Raw genomic sequence first — 12,946 nt, 5'->3', positions numbered from 1 at the left:
ATTTTTTTTAATTGGCTTCTTTATTACAGAATGATATGAATGTATCATTGTATGATATAATGAAATCACGCAAAATATTTCTAATCATAGGCCATATTCATAATCCTGTTACTTTTATCAATATCTCTTTATAAACACTATTGAAACACAACCATTATTAAAATGGAAAATAAACAAACAAAATTGTAAAGAAAAAAAAATCAAATCGTTTTCAATCTGTACTAGTAAACATAATTTTCTAAATCTTTCTTCCATTGGAATATTTTGAAATCTTTCTGACCCCATCGATGTTTGTATACGAGAGAATGGACTTCAGAGCTCTAATTTTTGCGAAACCTTTGAATGTTGTTTTACAAAACATTTGTAATGAATGTTGTAACACGTCACCGCCACAAGCTTTAATGTGCAGATCCAGAAAATTTTTCCCGGGGGGGGGGGGGGGGGGTCCGATGCATGTTTTTGGTAATTTTAATTGAAGATTTTTAATAAATCAGTTCGGATAATGTGTTTTTAAGTATTACTTGTATACAGTAAGTTATTTGAGTGTTAAAACTAAATTATATGTACTATATAAATCACTGGAAACAGATTTTTGAAATAAATTCTTTATATGTTGGTATTTTCATTTTCCAGCAACTTAGTCGTTCAAACTATATATACACAATTAATTAGTTCAAGTCGATCACCATCGTTCTAGATATCGATTTCTTCATTAATCTTGGTGATTTAAGAAATATTTATTGAAAGTTCCTCTTGGAGTGGTTAAAAACTACTTCGGTTGTGTCCTGTTACGAGTGTAGGGCGGGGTCACGCTTTTTGTGTTGCGTGATTGTGTTTCCAAAGTTTCACAAGAAAATAACAGTTAGACAGGCGTTTTCGCTGTAAAGCCAGGGCTGACAGGCTTTTTTTTCCTTTTTTTTTTTTTTTTGCATAAATCATCCCATACTTATTCAATTTGTCATGTGAACGTAAATTTGTGGAGAATTCATGGTAATGCTTTTCCATTCTAGTTTTACACACTTAAAGGGGCGTGGTCACGATTTTGGTCAAAAATTATTTTTTCGATTTTAATGTTAACAATGCTTCCGTAAGGCATTTTTAATAGGCAACCAAAATTTGAGTGTCATTTGATGAGTCATAAGCGAGTTACAGAGCTTACAATTCTTCGCTATGTAAACAAAGCGTTTGTTTACATTTTGAATGTTAAAGTGAAAATTCCAGTTTTAGACCTAAAATGAATGTGTGAATCGTTAGGAACTGTTTATTTATGTTTAAAATGAATAATAAGATAGACAAACCAGCTTTAAAAAGATTTTTTACTGGTATATTGAACCTATGTTAACAAAAACAGGGCACGAGCCTTGTTTACATGACGAAGAATTGTAAGCCCTGTATCTTGCTTAAAACTCAACGACTGGCACCCAAATTTCATTTGATCATTAGAAATGCATTCCTAAAGCATTGCAAATAATAAAAACAGAAAAATAGAATTTGACCAAAATCGTGGCCATGTCCCTTTAATTTTTCAATGAAATAATGTACGAAGGAAAATTCAGCTAGAGATACTACTGGGGACGCACATGTTGTCGTGTTCTTTCTTTCTTTTCTTTTCCTTTGTCTTTGAACTGTTCTCTCCACACAGCATAATTTTGTTTACTTTAAAACCTAGTTAGCAACCCTGATGTCCATCGAGCTGAAATGAGAGATTAGAGCTGTCATCATTCAGAAATCTCAATGAGCTGGTTATGCTTTGATTTGAACAGACAGGGATTTCCAGCAGTGTCCGTCTCAGACTGCTAGTAATAGATTGCTATTCCACTGAGCGATTTGTCTTACGGTTCCTTGACTTGATAAATTGTCGTATGCAGGTAAATGTACGAGTATAGGTGTTTTTTGTAACGAATGACTACTTTTAATACGCATGTCTTTCTCAAAAAAACCCAAGAATACATGCTTGCATATGTACTTAATGTTAGGGACTAATAGTTCATTTAGAACGTCTTGAGTCAAACAAAAATGAAATGTACATGTAATTACCATATGTATACAAGTGTGTTTTCCGGGATTTATTATTATATTGACATCGTAAAATGACGTACATGTTTTTGTGTCTATTACAGATGCATCATGATGTTGACGTCACCGAAATAACACCGAAATAACCAAAAGATGTGCATTGACCCTCGTGGTCTGGACAAAGTATCGTCATCAGTCTCATTTGAATATTTATGATTCGGTGATAGGTCAATTTAGGGCACAGGTCAGTCCGCTGACTTATAACCTTTTGGTCCTAAGGGGACACTCATTTCTGTAACGTCAATATGATACTCCGGTCTTTGGTGCGGATTTTGGCGATTCTAATCGCTCTGTGTAGGGGTAAGCAGCTTAACTACTAAAACCAGTCAGTCTTAAAGATGTTCTTACAATTTGATTTAAGGTAAAATTGATATATGGATCCAGTGATATGATTTATTATCTAGTATAACTTCCAATATTTACAAGTATCATAAGATATCATAGCTCACTTTGAAGCTCTTATCTTATTTATTCCGTTTCAATTTGTAGTTTGCTCCAAGAAATAGTTTTAAAAAAGATTTTTAAAAAACATCAAACATCAGGATTTGCAATTAATTATAATCACTATGTAAACTAAGTAGGAGATGGAAGAGGGATGTAGACGCATGCAAGGCTTTGAAATGATCTATGTATGAACTATCCATGTCCTGTCATCTGTAGACATGGTTCTAAAAAGTTAAAAGACAAAAACCATCAAATAATGGGTGTTTTAATACTTGTATTTTTTTTAAACGTTTTTTAAAACGTTTTGTTTATTTTTGTTTTTCTGTATTTTTTAATAACATTTAAAAACATTTAGGCATTGGAAATTTATGCAGCAAGAACAACCACATAGTTCAAGTAATTTTGTTCACGTTTCAATGGCGGAAAAAAGCCAGAATTCGCCGTGACAAATTTACGACACCTTAACGAGGATATGGACAGAGTATGACAACTTGTCTTGTATGGCTTTTTGATTTCACGACCAACAATAAAGCAATAAAGACAATCGTATGTTCAGTTTAAAGGAAGAATGGATCATTTTGCATGATCACAGCTATCAACTGTTGTCATGTTGGCATTACAGATGGTTTAAGTTCGAAGAAAAAAATGTCGTGAAATTGTAAACAGCGATAGACAAGTGTTTGAACACTTAGCAAACTGGCCATAGAACAATACTGTTTCTTTCTCGATAAATGTTAGTCAATGGCAGGCGTGAAGTACTAGTAAAAGCAAAAACGTTTACATGAAGAACAAATCTTTAGTCAGTATATAGAAATTGGATGGGGAGGAGATAAGCAATATAGTTGCATTGGTCGTACATGCGTGGTCCATGTTATTATGTTTATAAGTAAAAACCTGGTAAACATTAGTGATAAACAGGTTAAAGAATACAGGACTTAAACCAGAATTTAAGAATATTTCATTGTTTGTTTTGGGCTTTTTTGTATTTTTGTTTGTTTGTGTGTTTTATTTTATTAATTTGTCTTTTTTTTGGGGGGGGGGGGTGGGGGGGGGGGGTCATAGTCTATTTGTTGGAGGGGGTGTTTTGCATCGCTTTTCCATCGAAATGAGTTGATTATCGTTTTTCTTGATTTTCTTGTATTTGAAACATAGTAGACAGTGTATTCACTTTTTGTCGTTTGATAGCTATGTTAACAACCAGCTTGGGGGCATCAAGATTTTTGTTTGTTATTTATTGATTCAAACACATCGTCACTGTCAAAACAGACCTTGTTCAAACATGCCACAGGCCTTCGGAAATGACATTACATCAGCATTTCTAATTAAAACAACAAAATACATAAATATGAACAGCAATATACATGTCTATCATAGAAAAACACATTCTCCCCGGAGACCACGTGTTAAGATAGATAGAGGTGTGTCCAAAGGAGAATCTGGTCAGACACACACCATGTTGTGGCACACGTTTTTATTGTTCCGTGAGTGAATGCATTCATTAACTGACTGACATGTCCGGACGGCCATCGAGGGGCCTGCAAAAGGTTATCTATTGTAATATTGTGTCCATATATATACGCTCTAAGCTCGCAAGTCTTGAGAAATAAAAAAAAACACAATTTCACCAAAAAAAAAAACTTTTTTGTTTGGCTTGTTTAACCTAATGAGTGCAACTATCATGTTGTATGGATATATAGTTGTGTTTAACTTCAGCTAATCAGAGTTTGTCAAGAGACAACTTTTTGAGCACATATTATGCTTTAATGCATTAAAACGAATAATCAGTATCGAGTTCAGAATTGGTTATATGATGGTTTTAATTGATAACGTTATCATGATTATGATTACCAACATGTATATCATGATTATGATTACCAACATCTCATTGTGATCACTGGTTAACAAAGGTTACAATGTATTAATTTTACAAATAAACAGTATCGTTACTATCCGAAATAAAAGATGGTATTTCTACGTCTCATGATATTCACCGATCTGTGTCTGTGGTGTTATACCGCGGGAATCAACATCTCATGATGTTCATTGTTCTGTGTCTGTGGTGTCATACCCTGGTAATCAACATCTCATGATGTTCATTGGTCAAAGTCTGTGATGTCATTACCCGGTTATCAACATCTCATGATGTTCATTGTTCTGTGTTTGTGGTGCCATACCCCGGTAATCAACATCTCATGATGTTCATTGTTCTGTGTTTGTGGTGTCATACCCTGGTAATCAACATTTCATGATGTTCATTGTTCTGTGTTTGTGGTGTCATACCCCGGTAATCAACATTTCATGATATTCATTGGTCAAAGTCTGTGATGTCATTACCCGGTTATCAACATCTCATGATGTTCATTGTTCTGTGTCTGTGGTGTCATACCCTGGTAATCAACATTTCATGATGTTCATTGTTCTGTGTTTGTGGTGTCATACCCCGGTAATCAACATCTCATGATGTTCATTGGTCAAAGTCTGTGATGTCATTTCCCGGTTATCAACATCTCATGATGTTCATTGTTCTGTGTTTGTGGTGTCATACCCTGGTAATTAACATCTCATGATGTTCATTGTTCTGTGTTTGTGGTGTCTTACCCCGGTAATCAACATCTCATGATGTCAATTGTTCTGTGTTTTTGTGTAATCAACATTTCATAATATTCATTGTTCTGTGTTTGTGGTGTCATACCCTGGTAATCAACATCTCATGATGTTCCTTGTTCTGTGTTTGTGATGCCATACCCTGGTAATCAACATTTCATGATATTCATTGTTCTGTGTTTGTGGTGTCATACCCCGGTAATCAACATCTCATGATGTTCATTGGTCCAATTCTGTGGTGTCATTACCTGGTAATCAACATCTCATGATGTTCATTGTTCTGTGTTTGTGGTGTCATACACCGGTAATCAACATCTCATGATGTCAATTGTTCTGTGTTTTTGTGTAATCAACATTTCATAATATTCATTGTTCTGTGTTTGTGGTGTCATACCCTGGTAATCAACATCTCATGATGTTCCTTGTTCTGTGTTTGTGATGCCATACCCTGGTAATCAACATTTCATGATATTCATTGTTCTGTGTTTGTGGTGTCATACCCCGGTAATCAACATCTCATGATGTTCATTGGTCCAATTCTGTGGTGTCATTACCTGGTAATCAACATCTCATGATGTTCATTGTTCTGTGTTTGTGGTGTCATACCCCGGTAATCAACATCTCATGATGTTCATTGGTCAAAGTCTGTGATGTCATTACCCGGTTATCAACATCTCATGATGTTCATTGTTCTGTGTTTGTGGTGTCATACCCTGGTAATCAACATCTCATGATGTTCATTGTTCTGTGTTTGTGGTGTCATACCCTGGTAATCAACATCTCATGATGTCAATTGTTCTGTGTTTTTGTGTAATCAACATTTCATAATATTCATTGTTCTGTGTTTTTGGTGTCATACCCTGGTAATCAACATCTCATGATGTTCCTTGTTCTGTGTTTGTGATGCCATACCCTGGTAATCAACATTTCATGATATTCATTGTTCTGTGTTTGTGGTGTCATACCCCGGTAATCAACATCTCATGATGTTCATTGGTCCAATTCTGTGGTGTCATTACCTGGTAATCAACATCTCATGATGTTCATTGTTCTGTGTTTGTGGTGTCATACCCCGGTAATCAACATCTCATGATGTCAATTGTTCTGTGTTTTTGTGTAATCAACATTTCATAATATTCATTGTTCTGTGTTTGTGGTGTCATACCCTGGTAATCAACATCTCATGATGTTCCCTGTTCTGTGTTTGTGATGCCATACCCTGGTAATCAACATTTCATGATATTCATTGTTCTGTGTTTGCGGTGTCATACCCCGGTAATCAACATCTCATGATGTTCATTGGTCCAATTCTGTGGTGTCATTACCCGGTAATCAACATCTCATGATGTTCATTGTTCTGTGTTTGTGGTGCCATACCCTGGTAATCAACATTTCATGATGTTCATTGTTCTGTGTTTGTGGTGTCATACCCTGGTAATCAACATCTCATGATGTTCATTGTTCTGTGGTGTCATACCCTGGTATTCAACATCTCATGATGTTCATTGTTCTGTGTTTGTGATGTCATTACCCGGTAATCAACATCTCATGATGTCAATTGTTCTGTGTTTTTGTGTAATCAACAGTTCATGATGTTCATTGTTCTGTGTTTGTGGTGTCATACCCCGATAATCAACATCTCATGATGTTCATTAATCAGTGTTTATGGTGGTGTACTCTTGGGTACTCGTATTATCCTCCATTATTTCGGGCGGAGCTGAATAATTCACAATAAAACGATTGCTTTGCTTGGAGAAATTCTGGATAGACTGCGCTTATGCTCTGCTCTGTTATAATGACACAAATCTTTTTTTAATAACACAGTGTTTCTATTTTCAGGGTATGTAAACACTGCTGATATAAACAGGATCGCGAAAGATCTCAAAATAACTTATGATGTTGTGCGCAATGGAGTCCTTACCCCATATGCAACAGTGACGTATTTTGCCAACGTCACTCTAGAGAACATTGGAAGTGTGCCAATTCCTGCAGCAGGATGGAGTATCTATTTCTGCCATCATACACTTATCCAACCCGTGTACTACAACGCTACAATCAATCAGTACATCGGAGGAGGGCTCATTTTGTCAGGCAACATCACTCTTACACACGTAAAAGGATGTATGTTTAAATTTGACCCATACAATGGTGATAACAAACTTTTCCAGAACCTTCCCTTAAAACCTGGGGATCTCCGAAATGTTTCTTTTCTTGCCTCTAACTGGGCCATTTCACGTTATGACGTTTATCCGAACTGGTATCTATCCAACGGCACTCATCATGAAATAATTGAGAACACAAAAAGCCCGGATGTAACTTTCGTTTCCCCCCACAAGACTTTCGTTGAATTCATGAGAGGAATTCCGAACGACGTGATGGGCATACCCCCGACTCCGTTTGAAAGGTACAGAGGATACAACTTTACCGATCTGGACAACATTAAAAGTTCTATATTACCGACCCCCCTCAAACAGATGATCGGAAATAAAACCATAACCATTGATAAGAGATGGAGAATTGATCGAGATCGTTTTAGAATTCTCTCTGACGTCGCTAAATATCTGCAAAGTAAGAATCAATGCATTTTAGAATATGGTTGTAAAAGAAGAATACAAAATCAAAAAAATATTAAACAAAACTGTTTTTTTTTTCAGAGTCTATAAAAGGAACCAAAATTAGAAACCTGAAAAGCACTTCTAACAAAGTGATACAACTTAAAATGGAGCAGAATTCTACAACGGGAAACCCAGAAGGATATACAATGAACATCACTGCTAACCCTGACCGGGTAGAAATTATCGGGAACTCAGTAGGCGGGGTCTTTAATGGAATCCAGTCCCTCTTCAGTTTGCTGGCATTTGGGGGTACCATACCCACAATGACAATCACAGACGAGCCGAGGTTCGGTCACAGAGGCTTGTTGCTAGATCTGGCCAGGAACTTTTTCCCTAAATCAACTGTCATTAAACTGCTGGAAGTCATGGCCCTTTTTAAACTCAACAAACTTCAGTTAAATTTAGCAGATGATGAAGGATGGCGACTAGACATTGAGACACTTCCTGAATTAGCAAAGGTAATACTAGATTTTGAGTGACAAGGTCATTTTAATTCAATCATATCAGCTACCGCCTTTTTTCTGATTCGCGAAGTTATTTTAGTCATTTTGATGTCGGGATATTTTGGAATACAATAACATAGGCATTAGCAGCGGTAGTATATTGGCGAATATCTTTAAGGTTCCATTTCCTTAACAAATGCATGGTTATAGAGTGAACTTTCATAACTTTTAAGTTTTGTAATTTTCAGTTTCAATTTGCATCTGCGCAGTTCTAAGTGCATACAAAAGAACGTGTAAATAGTTTATTATACCGAAAGACCGTATAAATATAATGATATCCAATCTCAATCTGATAAAATTACATATCTGAGTGCATGTGTTTTTGTAGGGATTTGTATTTTAATCAGATTGGTCCAAAATGGCTGTATTTGTATACCGTATATCCGGTAATTTTTGCGATGATCAAATTTTTGCATTTTTCGCGATCTCTCTAAAATCGCAAAATATTGAATACACAGAAATTATATCTTTTATTATTTCCTATAAGACACTTTTAAATTCGCAAAAAATGACTGACGCAAATTAAAAATCCTACATATTTTCCCCATTTTCGCAAATTTTGAGACACGCGGAAAAAATCGGATATACGGTAGTACGTGTCTTGTAGAAATTATTATATTTTATTTTAAAAATACGTCTGATATTCAAGCATGGATTCCAGTCGTCTTTATTGTCTGATGTCACAGTCCGTGTGATAGTTGCATCTGTCGTTTTTTTAAAAACCAGTTGTAAGCTATCAATCATGATTCCATTTCTGTTCAGGTTGGAGGGAGGCGTTGTCATGACCCAGAAGAGAAGACATGTTTGTTTTCTCAGTTAGGGTCTCATCCAAATGGAAGTGGACTAGGGTCAGGATATTTCACCAAGACAGACTACCTAGATATTCTCAAGGCAGCCAAAGACCGCAACATTGAGATCATCCCCAGCATCAACATAGCGGGTCGGGCACGGGCTGCCATCATCGCGATGAACGAGTATTCGAGGCGAACTAACACGACTGATTACAACCTCCACGATAAACACACCGAACACGTATACCTCACCGACACGCTGTTCGATGATTCGGCCATCAACCCTTGCATGCCGTCCACTTTCAAGTTTTTTGACACTGTATTGAAGGAGATCAAATCCTATCACACGGAGGCGAAGATCCCGCTAGAACAGATCAACATTGGAGGAGACGACTCGCCTGCTGCCTCATGGCTTAACTCCTCTTACTGTAAAATGGATGGGTTTACTGGTACAGATCCATTCATGCGTATCAAAGTCAACTTCACGACGCAGATTGCAAAAATTGCCGCAGCCAATGGCGTTAACCTTTCTGGTTTTGAAGAATTTTTCATGGCATGGCCAACCACCGACCCGCGGGGTGGGCCACTGGTGCCTTTTGATGTCAGTCGATATCCAAAAGATTTAGAAATTTCTGTCCATACGAGGAACTCACAAAACGACGTTTTTATTCAAAGAGCTACTGCACTCAGTAATAACGGGTACAAGGTATGTAATATGTTGTATTATTTTTCAATTGCTATATTACAACATCAATTGTTTGCAATGCTAGCCTAAAGATATATTTATAATATTGAGGGGTTGTATAACAGACCGACTTTTATAAATTTATAGGTGATTTTGTCCCAGTCCGATTTTCTCAGTTTTGACCACGCCCCTGAGGCAGACCCAGAGAGTAACGGCGACTACTGGGCCATTCGCTTCATTGACCCACTGCGAGTCTTCTCTTATCTTCCTGAGCATCGGTGCTGTAATCTCATACCTGATGAATTCACATTTGGTAAAATGCCGTTTGCACCATATGGATGTATTGACGATAGCAACTGTTTGGAAGCCAAGCAACCCCAGAATGTAACAGGTACGTACTGGATTTATATAATAAACTAACTCGTGAGCATGATAGTGTAAGTTGCTACTACAATAAGAATATGATGTTATGATAGGAATGCAGGCCCAGATCTGGACGCCTAGGGTCAGAAACGAGGAACAACTCTTTGGCCTTCTATTCCCCCGCCTGGTTGTCTTTGCGGAGAGGGCGTGGCACCGGGCTCCCTGGGAAGCTTCCTACAAGGTCAGGACTAACGTCAACGAGGACTTTCCTGTTCCGGATTTAGCAGCACGTGATGCTGACTGGGCGCGTGTGGCCAGTATGATTGGACATCGTGAGCTCAAACGTCTGGAGGCGTACAACGTCAATCCTAGAATACCGCCACCTGGCGCGAGGTAAGCAATGATGGTCTTCAAAGGTTGGATATTATATATTTTTTCAGTATTTTACCTGTGAATAATTTGAGTAATTCCGTTATAAATCCTTACAGAAACATGACTTACAAAGATGCTAACAACACCATTAAGCACGTGCTCCACACGGATGTTGCGTACCCTGGGCTGCAGCCTCAGGTACAGGGGGGCAAGGACCAGTGGGCGGACATCAAGCCAGCCACGGACATCACCAGCCTCAACATGAGAGTACTCAATTATAGATCCAGGCAAGTGTTCATATAGTGGGGCAGGACGGGGTCATTTAGCTCTTATGGTCATGACTTAACAAAAGAAATGGAATCTTATCCTCTTTGTGTGTATATATTACAGAAATGCTGCCAACAACAGATACAGTAAAGTAGATACCTATGTATTAGAGGTAAGTATCCGCTGCTTTCTTCTATCGCCGAAGAGCGGTTTACGAGGGTGAGTTTAGGCTACATGTGGGCAATTCTATGCAAATTATCTTATTGAAATTCATTAACAAGAAGATGTTTTATATCTATATCGATGTCTTTGACTAAGTTTTTCCTATGCACGCTGATTCATTTAAACAATAAATTGCTTTCTTTAATGATTCATGCCGGATATGAAGGTGGCGACATTGTTGGGAGAATACATAACCCGCGTAAGCGGGTTACGTAATTTTTTCCTGCAATTATCGCTATACCTTCATAACCCGCATGAATCATCAAAGAAGCATTTAATTGTTTTTATTAACATCTTTCTTTAACTAATTAATAAATTGAAATGAAAAGTTAGTAATATTCACGAAATTACTGTTAATAAGTACATTAGCTAAAAGAAACAGCCAAATCGTCTCCTGTGAGAGTCTGGCATCATCATTATTTCGTGCAGTCCGTGATTTTACTTAGGTCGCTGTAGGTTCAGACCAATTGATAAACAGGGCGTGTCAATTTCAATCCTATCAGTTTGCAAGAACATAGGAATGACGTCATAACAGAACATTCTCTGCTGCATTTCATTCAATTTCTTATGCCATGGTTCTTTAATACTTTTACAGAGGCCACGGAATGTGTTGGAGAAGCTGGTGGATGCAGGACTTATCGCACCCCCGCCAGGGATCGATATCCCCCCGGGCTTTGGGACAACTAATCCCTCAACAGACGTTCCCCCCATAGCGGCGGTATAAACCTTGTTCCCTCGCAGATTTCACTGAGGGATAAACAAGCATGTAAAACGTATATGTAAATGTAATGCGTGAGAGGGGAGATAAACAATAAAAAAATGATGCACAAGTGCCGAAAGAATCCGTTGGAAGTCCGGTTATATCAAAGTTGTCAATAAAATGTGAAAAATGAGCAAGGAGTGGTTTCTTTGACTTAGTTTTGCCATGCAGGTTTAAGATTCTGTCTCTATTTATTTATTTGTTTTTAACAAATATAAAATTGGCAGGACATCGCTAAGCGAACCATTTCCCTTTTAAGTGAGTAAGCGCTCCCTAACTTTAAATCTGTGTATTTCTGGTGATCGTCCTAAAACACAGCAGGCTGTGCAGACAAAATGGATACCGCGCGTGATCGATTTCTCTTCATGGTGTTAGTTTAGAAAGTTTGGAATAAAATTACGTTCTTTGCAGATAATTCTTCGCTGTTTTTTCTATTGTTGACTCTGACACAATAGCCTATGACATCACATCTTGGGCAAATGATTTTTAAAAACTAAATGTGGTATGTTTTGATAGATTTTAAACATGATAGAATGTTAATTTTTAATCAAATACATGTAAATGATAAATCCTAAATTCTCAATTGGTCACACAATAAATTACTTAGATCAAATAAAAAATCGTTGTATTTGTGGACCTATATGCAATTCATTGCCCATTTGATTATTAAAATTCTTCGCTTCCTCCAATAGTGTGTAGTTATATTGCAAATGACCAGTGCTTTTTGTGCTATGACCTCTGAATGTTTACCTCAGAATCGGTCGAAATTGTCCACACTTAAGTTTTCTTTACTTTGAAACTAATAAAAATCATGAAAGGATAAAAAATGGATAGTAGTTGCCGGAATCGTTAACTGAATATGTGTGTTCGCTTAAAAAGACCCCGAAATGTATGACCATCCAATCCAAACATCATCAAGTACTATACTAAGTATGTAGATTTTAATGGTTACTGTACATTTACAATTCTCCGATGTAATATCTGCCGTTAAAGTTCATTAGGATTTTTTAATCTCTTTAATCCAACCAAAGAAGATATTTGCCTTTTTAACATATCAATCGCTAAATTAAGACAACTGAAACTGAGCTAACAAAGTGAACTTATTTGTGAACAAAAAAAGAGCCTGGCTTTCAGTACCTTCAGTACATTGATTTGATTCACGAAATCTTCTCTAGTCAAGTGTTCTTATCAACTATCTTTTAAAGAATAAATGAATCCGACCCTTGATTAGCAAGCATGGACGC

At 37.0% G+C, this 12,946-nt stretch overlaps 1 protein-coding gene across 1 annotated transcript; it reads left to right on the top strand.

Moving 5' to 3' along the window:
• The first annotated feature begins 2,267 nt into the window (after positions 1–2,267).
• Positions 2,268–12,108, top strand: LOC128168173 (putative beta-hexosaminidase). Its single transcript, XM_052834309.1, has 9 exons — positions 2,268–2,376; positions 6,964–7,692; positions 7,779–8,197; positions 9,005–9,739; positions 9,866–10,109; positions 10,195–10,474; positions 10,570–10,740; positions 10,844–10,892; positions 11,538–12,108. Exons 1-9 carry the CDS (start codon positions 2,322–2,324, stop codon positions 11,664–11,666), a joined length of 2,811 nt encoding a protein of 936 aa, XP_052690269.1. The 5' UTR covers positions 2,268–2,321; the 3' UTR covers positions 11,667–12,108.
• Positions 12,109–12,946: the final 838 nt, after the last annotated feature.

This window comes from Crassostrea angulata, chromosome 1 (assembly GCF_025612915.1).
Source record: "Crassostrea angulata isolate pt1a10 chromosome 1, ASM2561291v2, whole genome shotgun sequence".
Lineage (NCBI taxonomy): Eukaryota > Metazoa > Mollusca > Bivalvia > Ostreida > Ostreidae > Magallana > Magallana angulata.
This window is presented reverse-complemented; position numbering and strand designations above follow the sequence as displayed.